Source organism: Meles meles, chromosome 17, assembly GCF_922984935.1.
Source record: "Meles meles chromosome 17, mMelMel3.1 paternal haplotype, whole genome shotgun sequence".
Taxonomy (NCBI): domain Eukaryota; kingdom Metazoa; phylum Chordata; class Mammalia; order Carnivora; family Mustelidae; genus Meles; species Meles meles.
In genome coordinates this window covers 6557601-6583246 of record NC_060082.1, presented here as the reverse complement: position 1 = coordinate 6583246, position 25646 = coordinate 6557601, and the positions used below count along the sequence as shown (strand labels likewise).

Here is a 25646-nt window from a genome sequence, read left to right as displayed (position 1 = left end):
GCCTGCCGGGCCTGCCCCACCCAGGGACTGGGCCTTCTGGCCTTCCAAGCAAGAAAGCTGGTTCTGCCTGCCACCGCCGAGGAATGCAGGACTCACATGTGCTAAGACTTAATAGTACATACGCCATGCCTACGCCCACGAGGGAGGACTCTCACTAAAAGCAGCTTTGAAAAGAACCTCTCCGTAGGTCCCCATGGGCCACAAGCAGCATCTCACACCTCATGACCACAAACAGGCCTTCGGACATCAAAGTGGAGACGTAAAGCTGGGAAGGCAGCCAGGCATGGAGCAGGACACATGAGTGCTATGCTGGGAAGGCAGTCTTCCCCAGTTCCAGAATCTGGCCATTCTCTGGAATTTGCTAGATTTCTACAAAGTGTCACTTTGCCACATTTTTTTCTGGACAAAGCCTGGTTGGTCTCACAGAAGTCCCCTGAAAGTGCTCGGCCCCATGGATCCCATCTTCCTGTCCAAAAGCCACTTTTCATCAGCAGCCCCAAAGCATTTGTGGGCCGTGAGTTGCCAAGATTAGGCCGGCAGTGGTCACTTTGATGTTTTTCAAAGCTGGGAAGGAATATCTAACCTTGGAGTGGCTCTCAGCCACTGAGGGGGAGCACGGCAGCATAGGAGAATGCCAATTACAGGCAATTTAGTGAAATAGGCCTGGAATGGAGGCAGTCTTACAACTTGGTACTACTTACCCTCTAGACACACAGAAACGCTTCTTTAAACCATTCCACAAAGCCTCCATCCCCCTCCCCGCCCCCAGGCCATCCGTCTGTCCAGCACAGGGGTCAAGACACAACCAAAGGCTGTCTGTCCTCTTTACTGTGCCTACTGGGGCTGCCAACGACACACCTAATGCGTGTCAGTATCCGGGGAACCGCAGCAGCCACCAGGAACTAAGGCCACGTTCTCTCTGTGACAGCAGGTGGCGACTCAAAGGCACATGAGAGCCCGCAGGGGTGGCTTCAGGAAGACAGAAGTCAAAAGGTTGATGCCCCCGTACTTGGCTGATCCACGGAAAAAGTATAGCCTGTCATGATTTTAGCTTCTCTTCCCATGTTAAGCGACCGTGTTGTTGGTTGGCCCTGTTGACATGGGGAATCTTCCGAGTGTGACACACGTGTGAAGAATGGTAGCTATTTGTCTGATTCTGCAGCTGACTTAATGAATGACCTTGGGCACTGCTCTGCTTTTCGCTGTCCTGGAAGAAGGTGTATTTCACAATGATGAGATGATGAAATGAGTCCTCGGGTAAGCAAGGAAAGGGAGGAGCAGGTGCTCATCATGGAGATGAAGATGGCAAAGGCAACGGTAAGAAGGGAGAGACGTGCGGCACACTCCTCCGTAGTCTACAGCTCTCTCTTCCCCACTCTCATCTACTGCCCCCGCCCCCCGCACTTGAGACCTGTCTGCCACGTGCTTCCGAATTCTAGGGGACTGAAGTCCAATAAGTCGATTCCAGAACGGCCCCTGGTTCATGATTCTTCTCATCTATCGCAGCAATAAAGTCCAAAGCTCTTACCTTGACCTGAACTACCACAGAGTCCGAACAACAACAAAAAAATAGAATTGAAGATCATGTTTCTTTAATATGCTTTTTATTTGAACTGTAGTAAAAGATTTAAGCTTATATCTATCAAATGATTGCAGTGTACAGAATTCACAATGCTGAAGCAAGAAAATATATTTGGACTTCAACACAGAGGAAGATCCAAGGTAAGAAGGCTCTGAAATGGGAGGTGGGTGAGGATTCTGTCCAACAGGTTATGGAATAGCCTTGATCTACAATTTGACTGAGGCAGTGCCTGGGACACTGGGACATCCAGAATATTGCTCGCTATGGGGAAAGTTTGGTTTCAAAGTGAGGATGAGTTTTGACATCGACAGGACATAGGAGATCTTAAAATTTCCAGTACACTGCTGGGTCCTTCCTTGTACTCTGCTAGTCCACGAACCATAGGACCATAGAGGGAAGAAGGCTGGGTTATAACCTCGCTACTGGCACTCACCACCCAGGTGACCGGGAGCAAGTTGACTCACCTTTCCAGGTGCCGATTTCCTCATCCATAAACAGAGAGGTGTGGACCAGAGGAGTTCTGAAACCTGTGGTTTCTCTATTTTGACTTCCCAACTCCAACACCAGAAAAAGGGCTCTTGCCCTGAGTGTCAGACCTCCCTCTCCTTCATCCTAAACTTGCTGGGGCAAGTGACTTACTGTTTAGCCCATGACCGTCATCATCACTCCAAGTCTATCACAAGCGCTCAAGGACCGACTGTGAGACTTCGCAGCTGTGGGCCCTCATCCGACGGAGACAGCACTGCAGGAGGAAGTCATTTCTCCTAACCCAAAGCAGCTGAGCCGTGATGGCAGGCTCAATGATTTCAAGGAGCAGCCCGCGAAGAGAACGGAGCTTCCTACGGCTTCCGTTAATCACAACGCTTCACGCACTGACGCGCTACTAAGTACAGTCACACTTAATCAGGGCCGACAGCCGCATCCTCCCGGGGGCAGGAGGAAAAGACAGGAGGGCGACAGCCACTGCACAGGAGAGGTCAAGAGACCACGCAGGAGGCAAGAGGCCTTGCACGTGAATACTAGCATCGTATGCCCCCGAGGCGGGGAAGGAGGATGCCGTGGTCATTAGGAAGCATCTCCACCAGATGGGCTGGCCAGGAGAAGCCCCACTCCCAGCCTTCCTTTCTTGCAGAAGCCTCAACGACACGGGACAGACACCCCCTCCGCAGACACACGTCCACCAACCATCCTGGCAATCCTTCCCAGGCACACAGAACTTGTTCCTGACGATCGATCTTTCCACACACACAAGCACCGGCATTCCTGAGATGCCTCTCATCGCACTTGGTGGTGGGAGGAGCTCACGTTCCTTCTACGAGTTTCACGGAACAGAGGTTGGTTGGAGCTCGGGGTGAGGAGGCGGGAGGCCCGGTTCTAGCGTCAGCGGCGCTCTTGACTCACCGTGCGACCATGGCAACCTACTTCCCTGGGCCCTTCCCTTCCCCAACTATAGGATGGAGTCAGTACCTGCCCTACCAAGGCAGTGAGAGGAAAAAAAGGAAAATCTCTCTCAGAGTGCCTTGGGTCATTCAGAGTTAAGGAGCGCTCCATGCCCAAATGACAAGGGCAGGAGAATCTCACTGCAAACAGGTCCTGGAGAACAAGGCTACTCCATGGAAAACAGTAAAATGGAGTGTGGAGTGGTTAAGAGTCAGATTCTCTGGGCTCAGTCCCACTTGTTATGACTTATTGTCCCTTAAGCTTCTGTTTTCCCATCTGGAAAATGAAGAGTGGACCAGCGCCCATCTCACACCCCTGCCGCGGAAGGACGGAAGAACTTCCATAAAGAGTTCAGAAGAGGCTCAGGCACAGCGGGTAAACGAAACAGATGACTCCCTTTAAGCCAGAACCTGAGTAACCCGGGCTCCTAGGTGACCAGCCGGTGCTAGGTTAGCTTGCACGGTCTTCTGCTGTCTGGCTCCTGACAAGAGCCCAAGAGGAGAACCACACCGGCCGTATGCGTGAGCAACCTGCGTAAAGATCCCCAGATCCAGAATCACGGTCGTGTGGGGGCGCAGACGGGGGCCTCCAACAGGACAGCAGAGACACCTGACCCTATTCTCAACCCACAGGAGAGACGGCTCTGCTCCCCAGGGTGAACGGGAACCACATGAGGGCGCCCTGGGTGCCCACCGGGGCCACGGTGTGAACCAAACAGCGATACCCCAAGCCCGTGACACGGCAAGGAGCTCATCAGCGGGTTTTCTACACTGTGATCAACCCAAAGGCTCTGGAGAACAGCCAGGTCTGCTGGCTGCCAGTCAAGAGATCTCTCAATCGACCTCCAATGCTCTGAAAACATCCCTGCAAGACGCGTCTCCTGAGGGCATGGAGTCCCCGCGCCCCCACCCTGCTAAGTTCCTATGACTGGCCAATTAAAACTCTCACCCAAACTATTACTTCCCCAGGCCAGGAGCGCTTTACAAAACCGCATATCACCGTCCCCAGAGGCTCACCGGGATAAGCATGCAAAACCTTGCAGGCAGGTCCCCCGCGGCCCCGTCTGCCGGCTTCCCGGCACAGCTCACTTCTCACCGGCCCTTCCACACGCGCTTGGGCAGCAGCGCGCCCCACAGGCTGGAGACAGCATTCTTCCAGCTGCGTGGCTGCAGGCCAGCAAGGAGCCTGAGAACCCACTCCTCTGAGAGTAACACCCTCACGAGCTAAAGGGAAAAGGGCCACGGGAAATAGAAGAGCCAGATCCGAATGAGGCCCGAGAGCTTGGAGACATGGGAAAAGCTGAACTGAGAGGGAACCAGGGGACCACTGCTTGTCACTGGGTAATAAGAACTTAATTCCGTGCTTCGCTTCGAGGTCAAAGTCCCAGTGGGCCCTGCTCCATGGATCAGGTTTTGGCAGAAGGACGGGATGACCCCACTGTGTTTGTGTCACTCTGCTAGATCTGATGGCAAAGCAAACAGAAGGAATGATACCCTTGACCCCAGGTTTCCCTGCTCAAAATCCTTCCATTCTGACTCCGGCCAGTGCCTCTTCAGGCGACCGTGGGCAAGTCACTGCATCTCTCTGAGCTTCCGTTTAGTCATCAGGGAAATGGGGGGGGGGGTGAAAACGACCTGTCTTAACTTCTTCACAGACGTTTTAGAAGAATCAAGCAAGGTTAGATATTAAAGTACTTGGTAAATTATAACGTGCCGTGTGTAGCTCTGATAAATCCCAAGGCCCATGTGGTCCAGTCTCTGGACGAAGTGGAAGTCGGATGGACAGTTGGGCGTTCAAAATGAATTAAAAGGGATCGCAGTCTTTAGCTGAACCTGTCAAAGCACATCATGGGGGAGCCAATTCCTAATTCTCAGGAACACTGCATTTCCCAGCTCTCTTATACCTCCAAACTATAGAAGAGCCATTCATCCTCCCAACCCCCTGTGCTTGTCCGCAGCCCTTCTGGCTTCTCTCTGCGCCCCCTCCCTCCTCCTCTTCCTTTCCGTTCTTTAATACGCAGCTGGACTCGGCCCCACTTACACGCTTTCCCTTCACTGTACTATCATCTGGAGGTCTGGCAACTTGCGCATTTTCCTTCCACCTTTCCAGTTCTAGGTCCTTCTATCCAAATTCCATGATCTGCATTAAAAAGCCTGGGAACAGGTGGCCAAGAGCACCAATCTCCTTAGAGGAAGAAGGTAAATCAGCAAAGCACGGGGGACAGGTCGGGGACTGGACACACACATTAGTGAATCATGGCCGTGTCACGTATTATCCTGATTCGGCCCACCTGACACAGTCCCTACAAACCCATTAAAGATGCTCTATAGTCTACGAGGTCATACAGCATCAAAGAAGGGGTTCCCAGGAAGGGATTTGGAAGTCACCCTCACAGAAAGCCATGCTCTGTGGTTTGTGGCCAGACCAGCAGATATGTAAGGAATCTTAGAGGCATAAAGAAAGTGTTTTCTGAAATCCCTTCTGCAGAAAAATAGCTCCTAGGAGATTACACAGATTACAAGGCAAAAACACGATCCTGCGGCCAAATCAGTTTTGTGAGATGCTGGGTTAAACAGAGTTAAAGAAGTTTCTCGAACTTTAGGACTTCCCAGCAAATTCAAAAAGGATAATTTTGACATGGAACATTTTGGGTGGTAAATATTTTTCAGGAGATGTTGTGGGAAACTCAGCTTTCGACTCACCTCCTTGTTTTATAGACAAGGAAGCGGAGACCCACAGAGGATAGTGAGCCACATAACATCTCTCAGGGCTCTAGTAGAGAGGCAGGGCTAGACCCCAGGTTTCTAACTCCAGTTTTGTGTTAAATTCTGGAGAAAAGATAGAAAAAGCATCTACCAAATTGCCGAAGTTGCATTTACTCAAGCATCAAGGTTACGACCCCAAAATAACCACCCAGGACAGCCAGCCTCGCACAGAGTCTCCACTAGCCTCCGCATGTCATGACTTGTAGGCCCCTGATCGATATTCAGAATATGATGGAAGGTCACTTAAGTCAATGGCCGTGCTTCCTGCCTACCACACTCCTGGTGTGATCCACATGTCCCGTTCCAGAGCCCTTGTCCGTCGGCCCAAGATCGCTCGAGCTGTCTGAGTGTCACGGAGTACAAAGCTGAGATGAAACCGAAGGGGAAGTTCATTACACAGGGACACTGACAGACCGCTCAGAGGGCTCCCGCATGTCACGCGTGCACAGCCACCTCGAATCTTGCCTCTCCGACAACAGGGAAGGGGTCAGCACTGGGGAGGGGGGTTATTCTGGTTCCGTCAGAGGAAAATAAAAAATGACCAAAGACGGCCCATTTACCTTCTTCTTGGATTTAAAGACGTTACACCTGAAAATGTTGCTGGCACCATCTCGGGCGATGTAGCTGAAGATCTTCAGGTCCTGGGAATCATGAGAAACGTAGAAGATCCTACAGGAAGAGGAACAGAAAAATGCACCGAAGATCGCATTAGGTTCAAATCTCCAACAAGGTAAACTCTGTCAAAGGACATGCTGAAGACAGAGCTCGCCTCCTTCTATGAAGGCAGGCGGCACTTTCCAAAACCACCAGACACTCCCCTGAGTGAGCTCTGGATTCAGAAGTGGGGGCATGGGCGGGACACGGACCCCACACTATTGCTAGGCAGCAAATCTGTGTTGGGAGCTTGTCTGTTATAAGGGAAAAAAATCGTTACCATCATTATCAGGGCAATGAATCCGCATCCTACTGATGGAAATGGGGGCAAGTTTCTGGACACCTGTCCATGGGTCTAGCCAGACGAGGGGAGTCGGGGAGCCGGCAGCGCGGGCCCCGCTGGGGGAGATGAAGACAGTCTGTGTCATTATCAGAGTCCCTCTCCGGCAGGCCCACAGCCTCCACACGCTCGTTCCGTGGCACCGCCCATCCCCCCACCCCACGTGCCTGCTGCAGGTCGGGCGCTATCCCAGCAGCAGCAGGACAGATTAAAGCCCTAAAGCCATAGAGCTCACGTGTAGGGGATCTCCATCAACAATATGAGGGCTCTAGGAAAAAGAGGCAGAACAGGGGGCAGTGTGTGGGGCGGCTGTTCTAGCCAGGGTGGGTGGGGGGGAGACCCTGTGGAGAGGCAGAGGCCGGAGCATAGGGAACCTCTCAGGGAACCCCTGGGCAACACCACTGCAAGAAGTGGGAGCCGCTCCCGGGAAAGCCCTGTGGCATTCAGAAGGTGCTGGAAGCGTTCGCAGAACAGCCAGAGGTCAGGGTGGCTTCAGTGGAGCTTGTGGGCTGGGTGACAGGGTCATGGAAGCAGCCAGAGGCCAAGGCATGGGGGCCCTGGAAGGTCAGAGCGTGTACTCCAGGTGAGAAGAGGAACCCTTAGGGAGGGGTGCTTCTGAGCAGAGGACTCACTTCCCAGTGCTCTTTTCTGGCTGCTGGGGACAAGAGTGAAGGCGGAGGGAAGGCTGTGGAAAGGGGGAAAGTCGTAAGCAAGGCCCCACTGGTGGAGTCTGAAGGGGTCTAGGGCAGGCTGCCGCGGGATCGGCCTGGTCTGAGCACTGTCAGCATAGGGTAGGGGCAGGGAGAATCGGGGCGCATCTGTGGGACCTCCCTCTCCTCATTCCCCTAAAACATCTCTTCCTCTGTATCGTTACTGAGACCGAGCCCCATCCCCCACAGCAATCCTTCTAGGTTGCCCCCCGCTGAGTGTCTCTGAATCATCTCAAATTTATCCAGGTGCCCAGTACATTGATGAGCGTCCTCGTAATTCTCCAAACAAGCCGGGCCTTCCTTCTCCCAAGCCTCATCTGGACAAGGGCCCCAGATCCACTCAAGCCAGAAGCCTTAGCCACACCCACCCCTCTCTCCCTTGTTCTCCGTCATCGCTTGCTCACGACCCCGTTCTTTGCAGCCCATCTCCTCACTGTGGCTTGGAAATGTATTTTCTCCTCCTCCTCCACGGTACGGCCTGACTTCACAGAACCTTCTTTTCTCACCTGGATTTTTGCAACCTGTCTAGCATCTCTCTCTGCTTCCTAGCTCCCCTATGGCCAACCCATTCTCTACTTTGCTAGCAAAGTGGTATTTTTAAAAACACAAACTACGTCTCATTATTTCCTCTAAAACCTCACAAAGGCTTCCTACTGCCCTCGGAATCAAGTCCAAACTCCTCGGCATGGCTACCTCCCTGCTTTCGTCTTTCCCCAGAGTCCTGACCTACATAGCCCTTCAGAACCAGTCACATACATCCACCTGCCTTTCCACCCGACAGCCTCGGTATCCTTCAAGACGCGGTTCAGAGAAGACTTCCTGCCCACCCCATGCTCCCAACAGCAGTGGACGAACCCCCTTGGGCTCCCCGTTACCACAGCACCTCCCTTGTACTCCAACATTGACGCTAAAGCTCCTTGAAGGAGAAAGGACCACATCCTGCTGCCCCCAGCGCCAGCATGGTAATGGACACACAGAAGGTTCCTAATGCTCGTGGAGGAGGGAGGGAGGCACCGAGCCGTCACTAGTGAGCATCCGACCTGTGATGTGATCTGTCTAGTTTTTCACTCCCCCGCCCCCGAACCAAGGAAGTAAGGTCAGTTAGCTCAGCTGAATCACACATAAAACTCCTTCCATTTTTTAGTTTTTAATTACGATGCAATGCCCTAAGGACTGAGAACGGGAATCACAACTGATAGGGCAGATATGAAGGCAGAGCGGCTTGCCGAGCGGCACGGAGACCAGGAAGGTGGCCAGGAGCAGCAGCAAGGGAGGTTAACGTTCCCTTGCTGGACAAAGCACATTCCAGCAAATCGGAGGGCAGCCGTGTATGGAGGCAGCCCTTGGGGTTTCGGGTTCTCCGCAGGTGGTGCTACGTGTGAGTTCAGAGAGGTACAGCGTCCTTATTAAAGATAAACACACACACACACACACACACACACACACACACAAAAGGATAACCTCTAGCTAACCCGAAATGCCTGCTAGTCAGAGCTTAGACAAGTGTCCACGAACACAGCCAAGCAGCACAAAGTACCAAGGACCTCATTCACCAAGAAATGAATAAACGAACAAATTAAGGCTGCAGATCCAAATTTCCAGGTCTAGAAATATATTCCAAGAACACTCATTTCTTCATATGGTTTTCTTAAAAACTGTGATTCTGGGGGCGCCTGGGTGGCTCAGTCGTTAAGCATCTGCCTTTGGCTCAGGTCATGATCCTGAGATCCTGGGATCGAGCCCCTGCTCAGCGGGGAGTCTGCTTCTCTCCCTCCCACTCCCCCTGCTTGTGTTCCCTCTCTCGCTGTCTCTCTGTCAAATGAATAAATTATATATATATATATATATATATATATATATATATTTTTTTTTTTTTTTTTTAAAGAAGAACTGTGATCCTGTGTGCTGGGGGCAGGGTAGGGGAGGAGACCAACATGAGTGCTCCAGAGAATGAGGGAAGATTTTTTTTCCCCTTCTTTATCCTGAAGTCTGGTGCCATTTTGTTCCTGCTTCCAAAAAGCATCTCGATTTTCTCAACTTTCTGTGTAATCATCAAAGGCGGGATACCACAGTAGTTCACTATACGGTAAGACAGTAGCTCATTATACTGCAGTGATGATTACTAAGGTTTTGTTAGGTTCTGTTCCCCCTTCAAATTTTTTGTTTTTATTTTCAAGTTCTCATAGAATTCTAATTCTCACCTGCTTCAAAGCTCTAGCAATAAACTCTTCTATTTTCTCTTCATGAACTTACCATGAATGACTGCAGCAGAAAGGGGTCTTGGAGAAAGCAGATTTGGAGATTACCACCGAATTCAGGTTGGCAGAGCACTAAGGAGCAGCAGAACGCCACCAACACCTCCCTTCCTCGACTACTAATCTGAAGGAAACTTGTTTCTCTCAAGAGCACAGAAGAAAAACAGAGGGTCATCAGGCCTGGATCCCACCCAGCGTCCCCGCCCCTCGGGATATGTCAGCGAAGGGCGATTCACTCCCAGTAGAGGACTCCCTTTCTGGGAGCTTCTCCTTACTTGGGCATTTTTGCATATGTTGATTAGAAATCGACCAACAGGAACACAGCAGAGGGAAATGGCTGAAAGTGCCGGACCTTGTCGGGGACAGACCCATGCGGCCCTCATGTGGGACAGACCCGGATGTCAGGCCAGGCTCGGCAACCGACTAGCAGGAGATCCTGGTTCCCCATGGTTCTGCGCCAGTGAACCAGGGATGATCACAGCACTGCCTCTCGGCCCAGTCTTTGGAGAAGGAATGCACCCAGAGAGTGGAGCTCCAGCAGCAAGTGGTTATGGGACAGTAAGTGCCTTATTACCTCCACCCTTTGGGGCTTCAGAGAACAAAGCTAATCCTCTGTCCACAGGGCAACCTCCGGGATATTCGGAAACGGCCGCCACGCTTCATGTGCTCATTGGTAAAGCCAGGCACTACCCCCTCTTTCAACAGTTCTTGCACGGCCCCACGTCCGTGGCTTACAGCCCCACCAGGCTTGCACGGAGGGCTGTGGGTGAGGAAGATCTGGGTTCAAGTCGTAGCCTTTCCACTTCCCAGCTGTTGACCTCAGGCCAACCCCTCCACTGACAGAGCCCTTTCCATCCTCAGTTTAATCAGTATTTACACACACACACACTCTCCATATTTAACACAACGCCAGCACATGGTAAGTTGTGTGCTCGGCAAACAAGAGTTCCCTCTTCCCTGTGAACTTTCCTGCACACACACCCCCCAGCTCTCCAGGGACTCTTGCCAAGGACACAGAACTGAATCACGTTCCAGGGTTCACTGAGCGTGACAGGATCTCATTGCTGCTCCGCACTGTGGTCAGCTCAGACGCTCGAAGCCGATTCGCACGACGGCACTCCAGGGCAGGCTGTCTAAGCATACCTGGGTCATTGGTTTTTAGGACTGGTGCCTGGTGACCGCTACTTCCTGTTCCGAGCTCTCACAGACTGTCTGCGTAATGATCTCTTGGAGGAGCTCACCAGTGTGTGATCCCTGGACCCAGACTTTCCTCCTTCCTAAAAAGTGGCATGGAATGTCTCCTCCTGGCCACCTTCTCACATCTCGTTCGTTAGGACCTCAGGACCCAAGTACCTGAGGCTCAGACACACTTAAAGAAGGACACCTTTGTCCTCATGGTTTTTAAACGTTGTTTTCTAAGTCTCCTATGGTCTAGCATTTCTAGTTTGAAGATCGGATCGTGCTCCACTGAAGGAAGACAAGGCAGGGAGGTAGAAAAATGGAACGGGCAGATGCAGAGAGAGGCTTGGCAGCTCCGGGTCCCGGGCTGCCGTCCCCTGGGCTGGTTCTCTTGTCCTTAGCCCCTTCCTAGAGCCCACTGCACCCGGAAGCTCGGTCCATCACGGCTGCTCCTCCGCGTTCACGTTTGCTTTTAAGCTCTGCCTGCCATTCCGTGTTCTTTTAAGGAGCCCCGCATGAAAATCTGGGAAGCCATCATGATCTTTCTCTATGGGCTCAACTCTTTGGGACCAACTGGAATCAGTTAACCTTGCCCTTGTGTCCACAAGTGCTCATCCCTTCCTGCCACTCCACCTCCAGGTTACTCTGTCCCCATCCTTCTGATAGGAGGACCTCTAAACCGGCATGGCCTCGGCCCCCTGTGTGAGACCTCCGCCCCCCGCCCTCGTCTCTGTTGACTTTGGAATCTACTGGCTACAGAGAATGTGAAGAGTCTCGAGCAAGGTTGCCCGAGTCTGTGTACACGTCCCCCTACCCAAGACCCACAGATGGGGAGCCCCTCACATGGGTCCCCACACCCTGTCCTGCTCACAGCCTGCAGGGAGGGTCTCACTGGCCAGCCGGAGGCCTGCCGCAGCCCAAACCACAGAAGCCCAGGGCAGGGGGTTCTAGACCACACATGGGGCCTCGGGCAGTTTTTGCCTGCTCTCCTTATCCTTGAAATGAGACTAAAAAGCTCTCTCAGAGTGTTGTAAAGGTCTGGGACGGGCAGATGGAGAGTGGGCGAGACAGGGCATGGGCAAATATTCTGTAATCCAAGTGCTGCAGAAATACTTTCGAACTGTGAGCCCGGGAGTGAAAGAACAAAGTGAAGTCGCCCCGGGTCCCTGACGTCACAATGGGTGGGGGTGGGGCTTCGAGCTGGGAGGGAGCAGAGATTCCCCTCTTGAGCTCTCAGAGCCGGGGGCATTCCTAACCCAAAAGACACCCCCCAGGAAGGGAGCGGAATGGACCTTGGCTAGAATGATAAGCTACCAAGCAGCTCGCAGATGGCAGAAACAAAACCCAATGGGATCTTTCTATTTTTTTTAAGATTTTATTTTTGAACTGTCTCCACACTCAGTGCGGGTCTTGAACTTACAACCCCAGGATCGAGAGTTGCTTGTTCCACCGACTGAGCCAGCCAGGTGCCCCCAGAGGGTCTTCTCAAGGCCAAAGCACTGGGAGAAAACAAAGCACGAGATGAAAAGCACGGGGGACACCAGAACCGCCCTGCTGGATCAGACCGGCGGAGGACAGCTCTGTCCTGGGAGAATCCCGCGTCACTCCCACCACCCCGCGGGAGCAAGGACACCCCCAGGCAGCCCAGCCACCCTCCTCCGAGGGCCTGGGGGCAGTTTTAGGAGAGGTGCTGGTTTGGAGGGAGCCCCCAAGGCTTTGCTCCCAGAACCACACAAGGGTCAGAGCAGCGAGAAGCCCCCCAAGCCCCTGCCCCTCACCCAAGGACTGGTGTGTCTCTCTCAGCCCGCCAGCCCTGCCACGTGAACATGTGTCCACACTCCGGTCCCTGCTTGTCACATTTTCTCCATGCCTCTGAGTTTTAATTGAATCTTTAGATAACATTGACCTTTGTGGTGATCATTTTTCTCTCTCATTACTGTTTCGGTTGGATTAGCTTTTCCTCCTGCTGCATTCCTGGGGCTCTTTATCACTTGGGCTGGTTTTCTTCTATCAGAAGTTCCTTCCCGTTTCTGTCTTCTCCATCCCTCGTTTTAGCCATTCTGGACGTGAGATGCTCCCCTCAGATGCTTTCTCGGGCTGCTCTCTGGTGTGAGGGGACAGCGATGAGCTCACGAACTGGTCCCACAGTGAAAAAGCTTACTTCGCAGTTGTCCCCAGGGCTGGGACACATCACCCATGTCCCGTGTGTCTTAACAGACCTGCACGCAAACAGCACGGTCTGGGGGAAGCCAGGGGTCACGGGTATCAAGGGTTACGATTGGGACTTCTCTTTCTGAGGGGACACAATCCAACCCATGACGGTTTCTGAGCCAGAACCTGAAGCCCAGCCGTCTCAGCCAGGTTCCTCAACTTCTACGTGACCTGCCTGTCCACGTCGCTGACTGCCGACCGCCAAATAGCCTGATTACTAGACTGTCGTGATGACTAATATCTTTTTAGTCACTGAGGCCACCTTGAAACTCTGAATTTCCTTACTCCAGATATGTTCCCCAGTCCTTGATGTCTTTCACAGGTTCTCTCTGGTTGCCTATAAATTTATCCTCACGTGGGTAAGATTTGCAGGGGACACTCGGGGGAGAGGTGCTTGGTTTCTCTGCGATCCCCGACTGCCCACCTTCCACCCAAGTTTCTTCAAATAGACCAACCCAGGAATACTATAAATGCTCATCCTAGTTCTCCCAAAGGCAGTCAGTCCTCAAATGACCCACCTGGAGCTTCCTGGGACTCATGCGATTCATGACACACTCTGTCCTGGGATTCATGACACATTCTGTCCTGGGATTCGTGACACACTCTGTCCTCTGCTCTATTCTACCCCTGCTTCCCCCATCACTTGCTCGGCACGTGGGAACCCCCATGCGCCTGACAGGAGGCAAGGAGAGGGCACCCACTCCCGTTCCAGGGCTTGGGGTGCCTGGCCGGCATGACCAGGTACTTTTCCTTCTCTGATTCCTCTGACCCGCCTCCCGATCCTACATCAGAGAAGGTCCGAATCCCAGCTCACTTGAAGGCCCATCCTCTCAGGACTCAAGGATAAGAGAATGTGGTTCAGGGGCCGGCGTCAACACCCTTACCCCTCACACACCCCGGGACAATCTGTCTCAGGACAGCCCCCCTCAATCACGATCTCCTGTTTTCTTTTTCTTCTTCTTTTTTAAAATTATACGGAACAATGTATCTTTACTTCCATGCCACAAACAGATCTTGGAACAAAATGGAGAGTTGGGGGGGCGGAGCGGACACATGCTTGATCTCATTACAATTCCCAATCACTTTTTAATGTCCTTCTGTTTTCACTTTGGAAGCCTGGGGAACCAGGGCTGGGTTGGGGGGATTGAGGAAGCCAGGCACCAGGGCTGGGAGATGGGAGAAGGTCATGAAGCCAGACTGTCCTGGCTTGAGAATTCTTTTCTTCCTGCCGTGATGCCACAAGCTCTCTCTTCTCGGCTGTCTCCCCACTACCCAAGAGCAGCGGCTGAGGCAGTGTCGAGCCCTGGGGATGGTTCCACGTAACTTTAGTCTAAGAAACACGTATCTTACTCTGCCCACCCCCTCCTCAGCCCCACAGCAGATTGTCTCGGGAGGCAGCACGGATCCCGGTCCAGATTCTGACCTCGAGGAGCTCATAGTGCTCCAGAGTGGGGCGCGCACAGACCGAGGAGCAGAGGCCTGGGGACGTGGGGGACGCAGAGCCGGCCTGCTCCCGGGAAGGGCGCACGCGGAAGCTGCTCTCCCAGCAGCATCCTGAAGAGGGGGGTGGTGATGGGGATTATGGAGGGGGGATGCTTCAGGCGGGGGGCCTGGCGCGAAAAAGATCACAGGGGTCACCCGAGGTGAGTGCACTCACGGACTATTTACAAAGGTGGGGGCAGAGTACAGGGGGAGAGGAAGACAGCGCGTCCCCGAGGGAGCCCTTGGCACCCCAGGGCCCCAGGAGCAGGACAGCAGGCGGCTGCCAGAGCCCAGAGAAGGAACCATGTACCACCTGGCAGAGCTCTCGTGATGGGCAGGCAGCCCACTGACGGCACACACAGACCAGCCTGCAGGTACTTGGCCTGGTAGGGAGCGGATCTGGATGAGCCAAGGAAAGGCAGCCATCAGACGGAGAAAGGGAGACCATCCCTTGTAAGAGAAACTGCACAGAGAAAGGTGTGGAGTCAAAGAAAAGGGTGAGGGGCACCTGGGTTGCTCAGTCGGTTAAGCATCTCTGTCTTGGCTCAGGTCATGACTGAGCCCTGTGTCGGGCTCTGCGCTGAGCGTGGAGCCTGTTTGGGATTCTCTCTCTCTCCCTCGGCCCCTCCCCACTCACACACATGCTCTCTCCCTTAAAAAAACAAAACAGAACTGGGGCCCAGAGTTATGAAATAGCACGATGTGCTTCGGCACCAGGAACACAGCACATGCAAGGGACCAGCAGGAGGCGAGGGCAGCCCCGCTGTCCCTAGTGTGCTCACGGCACGGAAGGGGGACTACGCAGGGCAGTGACACAGTTGGTAGTCACGGTGGTGGGAGGACGGACTCCAGGAGGACGTGAGCAGAAGAAGGGAGGCCATACAATATAGAAGGCGTGGGGGAAGAGGAAGAATTGGGACCACGGCCTTTGCAGGCAGAAGAGCTGGACTCTGGTCTTGGTCTCGCTGCTCCTAACTGTGAGACACTGGGCGAGCCTTCTAGTGATCAAGTTTTCATTTTCTCATCCACAGACATGCAAACAGTCATGAGAGCTAGACTGGGAAGTCAGATGCCAAGCACAGGGCGGGGGATTGATGCAGCCTGGACTTGGGCAGTGCACGGTCCGGGCAACCAGGCTGGCAGGCCCAAAGTCCAGGCAAGAAAAAGGGAAGCTTTAACTAAGACAGCAGCAGTGATGACGGGTAGCAGGACATGGATTCCAGAGCCATTTCCCTGGACGTGAGGAGGAGGAGGAAGAGGAAGATGATCCTGAGTTGGGCGGACAAAACACTAACTAGATTATGGGACACAGAAGCAGGAAAAGGAGAGGGCACAGGGAAGTGGTGTTGAACATGTCAACGCTGAGGGGTGACTAAAGCACTCAGACGGCCCCTACTGAGATAAGTAGAAATAAGCGATCAGGAGAGAGGCCCAGACTTAGGAGCCACCAGGATGCAGAGGGCAATGGCAGCCTTGGGAAACAGGAGATCCCTCCTCGTAGCAGGTAGGGAAGGAAGAGAATTCTCAGGCTCACTGAGAATCCTGGTAATGATATTGACTGAAACAACGGGCAGAAGAGGGGGAGCCATCAAAAAACACAGCAGGAAAAGACCAGGAGAGAAGAGAAGGAACACGAGGAACCAGCGCACAAGTGTGGGAGGAGAGAGTCTCCAGAAGGAAGGAAGGTCCAGGGTGTTCGGTGCCCTGGAGGGATAGAAGGCGAGGAGGAGGCTGCGGAGAGCCAGGGATTAGCAAGTCAGACATACCCGGCAACCGCGGCGAGGGCGGGCTTGGTGCAGAGCACAGAAGCCCCGATCTAATGAGCTGAGCACCGAGCAGGGGTTTTGGAAATGCACACCCCAAGAGCAATTACCCTGAAAAGTCTGGCAGGGAAAGGACAAGCTAAGAAGGCAGGCTGCAGGAGCGCCTCTGCTCTATTGACGGTAAAACCTGAGCCTATTTATAGTCTCAAAAAGGAAGAAACAAAACAGAAATAGCCTCAAGATCCAGGGGAAAAGAGAGGGAAAATGAGGTCTCGCGATCCAGGCAAGACGCCCGGGGATGGGGTCTGGGTGCAGAGCCCATCTGGGGAGAGAGTCAGGAGCGCACTCCCTCTGAAGCCACCAGAGCTGCGTGCCCCGGCTGGTCGCCCTCTCTGTGGCGGGGCATCCTGGAGGCCAGGCCATCCTGATGTGTGCATAGGAGTCGTCTCCGGCTGAGGCAAGGGCTTGGGAAGATTTTTTTAGTCAAGTGTCCTGGTTAAAGCGAAGGCTGTTTTAAGGGCTCCCACCTGCATTTTACCTGTGGGCTAATTCCTTCCCTTCCCGCGGGGCGAGGACACCTCCCAGACGCATGACGTGCGTCCAAAGGAAAGCACGGGCAGCCAGAAAAAGTCGGCGACTGACCATCCTCTTAGAACCGAGATGGATCGCTTCTTGGCCTTTTGGCCAAGATCAAGTGTAGAACCGAGATGGACACTTAATTCATGCTGGCGGCTGGGGTGGGGCGGGTGGGGGGGGGGGGGAAGAGGGGCTCCCAGAAATTCATGAAGGGGGCGAGAGGAAAGCGAAGGTGGGAGGCCCAGCCAGGGACGCAGCAGTCTCTCCCGAGACCTGGGTTATGCGCACTTGCTGTCGGTCTCTCGCAGTGAACTTGTCCAATTCCTGTGCGTCAGCTGAGGCAACTGCCAGGCTTAATTGCTTCCTGAGGGCTCTGTCCTTCCCACCAGTGAACAAAGGCAACTGGGAGGGATTTGGATTTAGCTCTTTTGATATTAAAAAACAAAACAAAACACCAAAAAACTTCTTACAAATATAAAGATAGAGGTTTGTGTTCATATACTGTGTTTATATGCAATGTGTTCACCCGTTTTTGGACGTCAGGACCGACAGAGCAGATGGGACCACTGGCCCGCCACCAGGACAGCTCCTCCAGGAAGGACACGCACCCGTGGTACCCAAGCCCCAGCAGTCAGGACCCCCTAACGACTAAGAGGTAACAGGAGACTAGATGTCCTGGCAAGAAAAGCTTGGGGCAAAAACAATGGGGCAGAGATGGGCTCGCATGCAAACGGCACCCATCAGGGGTTATTTTCGGAGGCTCTTCTCACTCCTCCCCTCCAAAGACCCCTTTATGGAGGCTATTGTTAAAGCCAAGAGGAACACATCTACCCTTTGTTATGGGTTCACTCCTCTCATCCACCCTCGGATGGTTTTGAATTATCAGTAAAAAACAGTAACAAACTGGATAAGACATAAGTCAAAGACCGAGATGACGCACAGAAAAAGATGCCCCTCTCCCCCCGGCCCCCAGTGGCAGTAACAGAGGACAGGGCTGGCGTCTCTGGCCAACGTGAGGAAGGAGAGAGTCTATTTTCAAAGGTGGCCTTGGCTTTGTGGTGAATCCACAGCACGGCTGGCTAGCTCCCCGAGCAGAACTGAGCAAGGTCACATGACTTCCCGGTCCTCAGTGTTCCCAAGGGCAAGGCTGCCTTTTGAACAGTCATGCATGTTCTTGATGTTAAGCTTCCTATTTTTTTTAATCCCCTTCCCCAAATAAAATACGGGTGGCATTCTGTGCTCAACGTAGGTCTGCAGGTTGGTTGGTTCATTCCTTCATCCATCCATCCATCCAATCAACCCTAGATAAAAGTCCATAGAATAAAGGTACCCATCTCCTGGGAATTTTGCAAAGATTTAACAAGAAATCGGTTCCCTTTAATGAACATGTATTGAGCACAATTACGTGAAGACAGCAGTCATGGGAGCACAAAGAGGAGTAAGATGTAGTTCCTACGATGAACTAGAAGACAGAGAAATAACTATAACACCAGGATGAACTTAAGGACTAGGTAGCCCTGGGGTTCAAAGAAGAATCAAAATCAGATCTCCACCGTGGGAGCGGCGTTGAAAGCAGGAAAGGATTCCTCGTGGATGCAGCAAACCTTGGAATTCTCATTCAAGAACTTGACAGACGGGTAACTGAACCCAGAGGACTTAACCAGTCATGGTTTGATCATGATGGTCACCAGCCATTGGGAAAGGCTGTAACTTCCCCACAGCTGCTTCTCAGGGTCTCCCAATAAAGGCTGTGGGGCCTCACAGGCAACCTAGATTTTCTCCTCCCATATTTCCTGAACTCTATGCAGAGCTCTCTGGATCTCCCAGCCATCCTCATCTCCACGGTCTGAGGTCTGTGCTAGCGGGAAAGCAGCCCAGGCTCATGACTAGCTCTACCTTCTTAGCAGTAGTACATCACCTTTTCCTAACTACGCCAAGATGCAAGAGGGAGCCCAGAGGGCTTCCCAGCCAGAATCGAGAGGGCGCTACACACAGCATCTGGACTGGTGTGTGGTGTAGAATGCCCAAGGGACCACTGTGGGATGAGCTGGGACAGCGTCTGACTACGATAATAGACACTGTCTACTAGGACTCATCAGACAAGGGTCACAGCTCCGGAGCAAGGGCGATCTTTACTTGCCTTTGGAGTGAAGGGTGACTACACAATGGCCCTTACATCCCAGTGTCACATGCAGACCCTGTGCCAACTCTCCCACATCCAAGTGAACCCCAAAACACCTAGGATACCAAAAAGCTCGTCCTATGCGAACTCCCTGCCCCTTTACGTGATTGGAAACCCACCAACATAAGACCGGTTTGCTTTGAAGAGGCAGTGCCTCTAAACAAAGGGCAAATGCCACTTGGGCCGACAAAATAAACCCCACGAATCATTCAAACACTAAATTATTAAGCAAGGTAGGTTCCTCCCCCCCCATCCTCCTACAGAAGGACAACTAATGATAAACCTTCCCTGCTTGAGAAGCAAAATATTCACAGATAACTGACAACGATCACTGGCACTCGCAGGTCTGACCTTGGAAATGATAAACCACAGGCTTCTGTGGTCCACAAAGTGCCCACAAATTCAAAATTCTGTAAGTATGTACAGGAAGGGTCTGCTCCAGGGACAGGATCCAGCTGCATCAGACTCTCAGAAGTATGTGCGCCCCAGGAAAAGATCAAGACCATCCCACGGGTGCCCAGGCCAGGGTCTACCTGGTAGCGGCGAAAGGGGTCAAGGGAAGGGGTGCTGGCTTTGCTCTGCCCACACTCCCCCACCAGAGCCTCGTCAATGCTCTGCAGATTCCCTTTGTGCTTTCCCTTTACCCATGTGAGGAGGAGGAAATGAAACAGAAACAGAATTCCAAAGTAAGCAGTCACTTAGAAGTAGCACAGGGACCAGGCCTGGTTTCTCTCTTCCCCTGGTGTTCCCGCCACAGGGTGATTTCCTCCCTGGTAGACAGAGTTTAATTAGGTGACGTTTTCTAAAGTTGGCCTAATTGCATCTTCCATCGTTCGTGTAAAAGATGTCTAAGGCTGGGCACAGAGACCCTGAGCCAAAGGTCCAGCTTCGCTCATGCTGGTGGCCCCTCGGTTTTCTGCTATTTGCTAACTACCAGCTTTGCAATTCAGGCTGCCAAGAAGGGCAGAGCAGAAGGCCACCGAGAAAATAAGGAAGCTTACTGGCTGCCTGAAATGGACATTTCAGCACCAACGAGTGGACCGAGCCACCCAAGCTTCGACACGTCCCATCTGTGGAGACCTACTACGTGGCCCGGTGCAGGCACCAGGGATACAGCCGAGCACAAAACACAGTGGTTCCTGCCTTCACACTTAGTTACTATGATGCAATTTGCTATTCTTTTGCCCTGATTGAATTTGTTTCTTCTTAAAGATTTTTAAAATTTGTCAGAAAGAGAGAGCACAAGTGGGGGAGCGACAGGCAGAGGCAGAGGGAGAAGCAGGCTCCCCGCTGAACAAGGAGCCCGATGTGGGCTCGATCCCAGGACCCTGGAATCAGGGCCGCACCAAAGGCAGACGCTTAACCGACTGAGCCACCCAGCCACCCCGAGTCCTATGTGAATACTGAGACTTCCCAAGCTCAGCGGACTTTGCGAAGCCCACGACGAGGTAGCAGGTTATGCAGAGCCTGCTTCCGAGGAAAGCTAAAGGATGGGAACAGATAAAGAAAAGGAAAGGCAGGCAGAGACACCGAAATAAGAGGAGAATGGAAAGGCAGGGGGTGGGGGGGCACCGCAGAAGCAGCAGGAGGTGCGCGGGGTCTGGAGAGGTGAGGCGAGCGCCAGCAAACACAGAGTGCGCGGGCTCTGCCAAGCGCTGGAAATCAAAGTCAGACCGCAAGGAACTGCAGGGTGACAGGTACCGGGCCTGGGAGGGAGCCGAGGGTTGACAGATGTGCTCCTGCATGGGACGGCGGGTTTGAGGGAGGCTATTTCAGGATAGGAGGGAGAACATGCTGGCGGGGAGAGATGGGGAGGCTGGGGAAGGGTTGGCCATGGCCCATGGGGAAGACCCAAGTGGAGGCAGGGCACAGAGCCACGGCGGGCCACGACATGGAGGACGGGGGTCACCTAGGGAGAGGGAGGGCGTATGGAGCCCACAGGTAGAAGCGGGCGAGAAGGATGCGGCACAGAGTAGAATTAGTGCCGGGGTGAATAAGGGACTTCAGAGCGGCCCTGGGGAACGAACTGAAGCCAGAGAGCATGAAAGATAGGCCCTTTCCCCTCTTAGTTCGTAACTTTGACCAGGCGTAAAATTGAGTAATTCCTACTCATGCGTATGTATGAAGAGGCACTGACCATGGAATGTTCTGGCACTAGAGGGAATAAGAGCATCATCTCTACATGAAACATGACTCGCTGCAGCCATGAACATTCCCATCCCTCAGACAAGCTGTCACAGAAAAGACAGCAGATGTCGGGGAGAGATCTCCGGGTCCGAGCCCAGCAGAGGCTCCTGAGGGAGGAGGCGCAATGGTACAAACACACGGACAATGTCAGACGCCCTGTCCTTGAACGTCACAGAGCGCAGAGGAGACCTGGTGTACGAGCATCCAGGTCTGCTCCTCCTCTTCGGGCCTTCCAGGACTCTGGTACCCAGGGCCCTGCCATGTTCCCTTGATAAGGGAGCCATGGGAATGCGTGCCGGGGTTTGAGGGGGGACTTGGGCATGCGGAGGTTTGAAGGGAGGGAGCTTAGAGAGTAGGAACGTCTCTGTCGGGGAGGTCTTGATCTGATTTTGCAGGGACAGGCTGGATGTTGGAGACCTTTAAGAATCCCGAGAGCTTTTGTGGCTCCCCAAAATGACCGTGGTGAGTAATTACTACATAGTCTATCTTCCCTCCTAACGACGGGATGCTGCCTGTGTATTACAGGTTAGGGTAGTATCTGATTCCATTAGGAAAATAATGCTTGGAAATTATACACATTTTTAAAACCTTCTATTTTAATCTCCACGGGACCTTGTCCTTCTGCCTTCACAGGGGTATTATCGCTTTTAAAAATGTACAGTTGTTTGGTGTCCACCGCTCATTTCCAGTTTGTGGCACCGTGGTTCTCCCTTCTTTCCCTACCGAGAGACCGGCGGACTTTTCCCCCTCCTCTGATGAAGCTCCGGGAGGACTCGCTGTATAGTCCACTTCCCGAAGGCCAGCCTGCCTTCAGCCTTCGCTCTTTTTTCGCTTATTTGCAAGCCTTTAGAAATGCTGCCTCGGGGTTTTTTCTACCCTACTTTCCCAAAATAAAGTATGAGGGGATACGTTCTAAGATTTGGCACTTAACTTCCATATTTTTTTTTTTTTTAAGATTGATGTACTTAGAGAGAGAGAGAGTAGGTGCAGCGAGAGAGAACCTTCAAGCAGCTGACTCCCCACTGAGCGCAGGGGCCAACGTGGGGCTCCAGCTCACGACCCTGAGATCATGACCTGAGTTGAAATCAAGAGTCAAGATGCTTAACCAACTGAGCCAGCCATGCACCCCCGCAGTATCCTTTACATTTTAAAGAGACTGTTTTGTTACATCTGAATAATTGTTTATAATTCTTCTGTTTAAATCATGGAGTGAGTTCTGCCTTCCAATGGGACCCAGACTGATTAACCACTGTTCTCCTCGGTGCCTAGCACAGGAACACCACACATCAGAGCTCTCCACGCATCCTTGCCTCCCTTCCCCAGCTAGCCCTGAATAATTGATCTCGGACTTGCTCAACATCAAAGCGTGGCTCAAAGACAAGGTCCCCAAACCACACCGCACTTCTTCTCCTGTCTGATCTCACCAACTACTTGCATGTTAATTAATGACATTTCTGAGGACTGGCTGGACAGCCTATGGGGACCCTCCCTGGTTTGCTCATTTACACTCAAAACCGGAGTATTGCCAACTTGACCCCTGAAGGCTTCAGGTCAATTAATTTATTGCCTTTGGTTAAAAAGAAGGATTTTCATTTGCATGTCTGGCCCCTAGAATCAGAAATCTTCGCGGGACTGATTATTCCTCCAGGGCCCAGGAAGACTGAGCGGACACCCGGGCAGGGGAACTGCATGTCAAAGGCACAGGGACTTCTGTAATGGTACGACCACGTCAGTGCTGTTTTTTCACTTTTGCGGGGGGGGGGGGGGGGGGGGGGGAAGCATGCCCGTTAAAGCAGAAAGGGTAAAGTAAGCACCTTAACCAAGGAAGTGAAATCTGAAATAAGGAGAAATTAAACACAAAGCCTTCACTTTTCGGACCTAGTCCTGTTCTGTCCCAACAGCCTTCGCACGCCAGGGACCTGGATGAAAATGTGCTTTGGACACTTACACTTAACTTTAAAGTTTAAGATTTCTTGGACGTTTTTCACCCCACACCAAAAAGCATGTTTCTTCTTAAAAGTAAAGAGAGGCAAAAGCTACATCTTACTGGTGCTCATTGAAAAAAATCTTTGAAAAAGAAGAACAGCCAGAAGACAGACGACCGAACCTGCGATGTCTATTAAGCTGCAGCGAACACAACTCTGGATTCTGGCATCAAGATCAGCAACTGGGGACTGACCAGAGCAAAGGGTTCGAAACAAACTAGCCCGAGAGGGAGGGCAGATTTTCGCCAGAGCTCCTTCAGCAGGGGGAGAACAATCTTTCAACAAATGAGTCTGGAACCACTGGACGTCTGCTTGCAGGAGGAAGAACGAAAGCTTTGATAGATCCCTCGTAGCATATTAAAGAAACGAACTGAGAGGCATCTGGGTGGTTCAGTCGGTGAAGCGTCTGCTTCTGCTCAGGTCGGGATCCCAGCATCCTGGGATTGAGTCCTGCTTCAGGCTCCCTGCTCAGCACGGGGTCTGCTTCTCCCTCTCCCTCTGAGGCTCCGCCTGCTTGTGCTCTCTCTCTGTCACATGCTTTCTTTCTTTAATAAATAAATAAAATCTTTAAAAAGAGAGAGAGAAGCCCAGCCAGACTTGGGGAAAATATTTGCACACAACACCCCTGATAAAGGACACGAATTCACAATTTATAAAGAACTCTCAAAATTGAGTAAGAAAACAAAACAACCCAATCAAAAATGGGCTAAGAGTTGAACAGATGCTTCACAAAAGATACACGAAAGGCATGGCAGATGAAAAGATGCCCAAGGTCATCAGTCATTAGGAAATGCAAATTAAACCCCCAGCGAGATCTTAATATGCATGTATTTGAAGGCTAAAAACAAAACAAACAATGCCAGATGCTGGCAAAGATATGAAGGAACTGGAGATCTCAAACTCCACTAACAGTTCTACCACTCCGGAAAAGTTTGGCATTTCATTAAAAAAAAAAAAAAAAACAAAAATAGGGGCACGTTGCTGGCTCAGTCAGTTAAGCGTTTGCTTTCAGCTCAGGTCATGGTCGTGGGGTCCTGGGATCGAGTCCCACATTGGGCTCTTTGCTCAGCGGGAAGCCTGCTTTCCCTCTCCCTCTGCCTGCCGCTCCCCCTCTTGTGCTCTCTCTCTTAATCTCAAATAAATCTCAAATAAATTTTTTTAAAACAAATTTTTTTAAAACAAAAATAAAACCCAACCAAAAAAACCCCTACCATGTAATCATTCTACTCCTGTGTATTCACCCAAGAAAAATGGAAGTGTATATCCATATACATACCTGTATTGAAGAGTCATAAAAGCTTTTGGTGTGATAGCCCCAAATTGGAAACACCAAAATGTCCCCCAGCATATGAATGGCTGAACACATCGAGTTATACTCGTGCAATGGAACACTATTTAGGAAGAAAAATGGATAAGCTACTGATACACACAATGACAAGTAATGATCCTTACAATAATGATGCTTAATGATAGAAGCCAGGCCCAGAAAAAGGACACACTGTACGACTCTATACAAAATTTTAAGAAAACACAAACTCGCCTGGAACAGCAGAAAGGAGAGGAGTAGTTGCCTGGGCATGTGGAGACAGGAGGGAGGGAGGTGGGACAGGAAGGGGGAAAGGGCGGGAGGGAAAGATTACAAGAGGGCACACGAGGAAACGTGTGGGGACGACAGAGAGTCATCATCATGACTGAGGTCGTGGCTTTAGAAGCGAACGCAGTCAAAATTCACCAGATCAATCACATTAAATACATTCCCTTTTTGTAGGTCAATTACACCTCAAAATAAAGCTGTTATAAGACCTAAAATTGATATCCTGTATGGATTATGTTGTCAAAGCTTTGGGGAAAGTCTTTTCTTTCAACCCAGAAAAGGTTGATTTAAGTCCCCGAGCAGCATTCACAATGCGCTGGCTTTGTATGCGGACGGTGCTACTGTGGGAAAACGAAACAGAACAAAACAAAACAACAACACACCCAGAAATTCTTCCTTTTACAAAAGGAGAATGACGTGGACTCGTCGATTCGCATCCTGCAAGTCCAGTTCTGATGCGATCTGTTTCCCGAAGCCTCTCCTTATCACTCAAGTAGAAAGTGATCATTCCCTCCTGTGAATCACTGTAACACTTAAGTCAATCTTCAGATATTAGTTGAGTGCGTTTCTCCAGCCACCCATCGCACGTTGATTAAACGATGCATCTAGGCCAGACACTGGCCGGGGGCTGGGAATAGGGAAGAGAGTCAGGCACAGCTCTCCCCTGCAAGAGCCTCAGTCTACCAGCAAAAGACCTGACGTGAGAGCAACAGACGGTAACACTTGTTTCCATGGACATCT

The 25646-nt window shown here is 51.9% G+C and overlaps 1 protein-coding gene across 9 annotated transcripts in view; it reads right to left on the bottom strand.

The window, feature by feature from the left end:
• Positions 1-25646, bottom strand: part of LOC123927451 (nitric oxide synthase 1 adaptor protein) — a 276952-nt gene that overhangs the window by 37248 nt on the left and 214058 nt on the right. For all 9 annotated transcript variants that reach the window (XM_045982033.1, XM_045982025.1, XM_045982026.1 and 6 more), the window contains one exon: positions 6348-6456. In XM_045982033.1, the coding sequence (XP_045837989.1) occupies positions 6348-6456 (109 nt within the window). The remainder of the gene's footprint in view (positions 1-6347; positions 6457-25646) is intronic.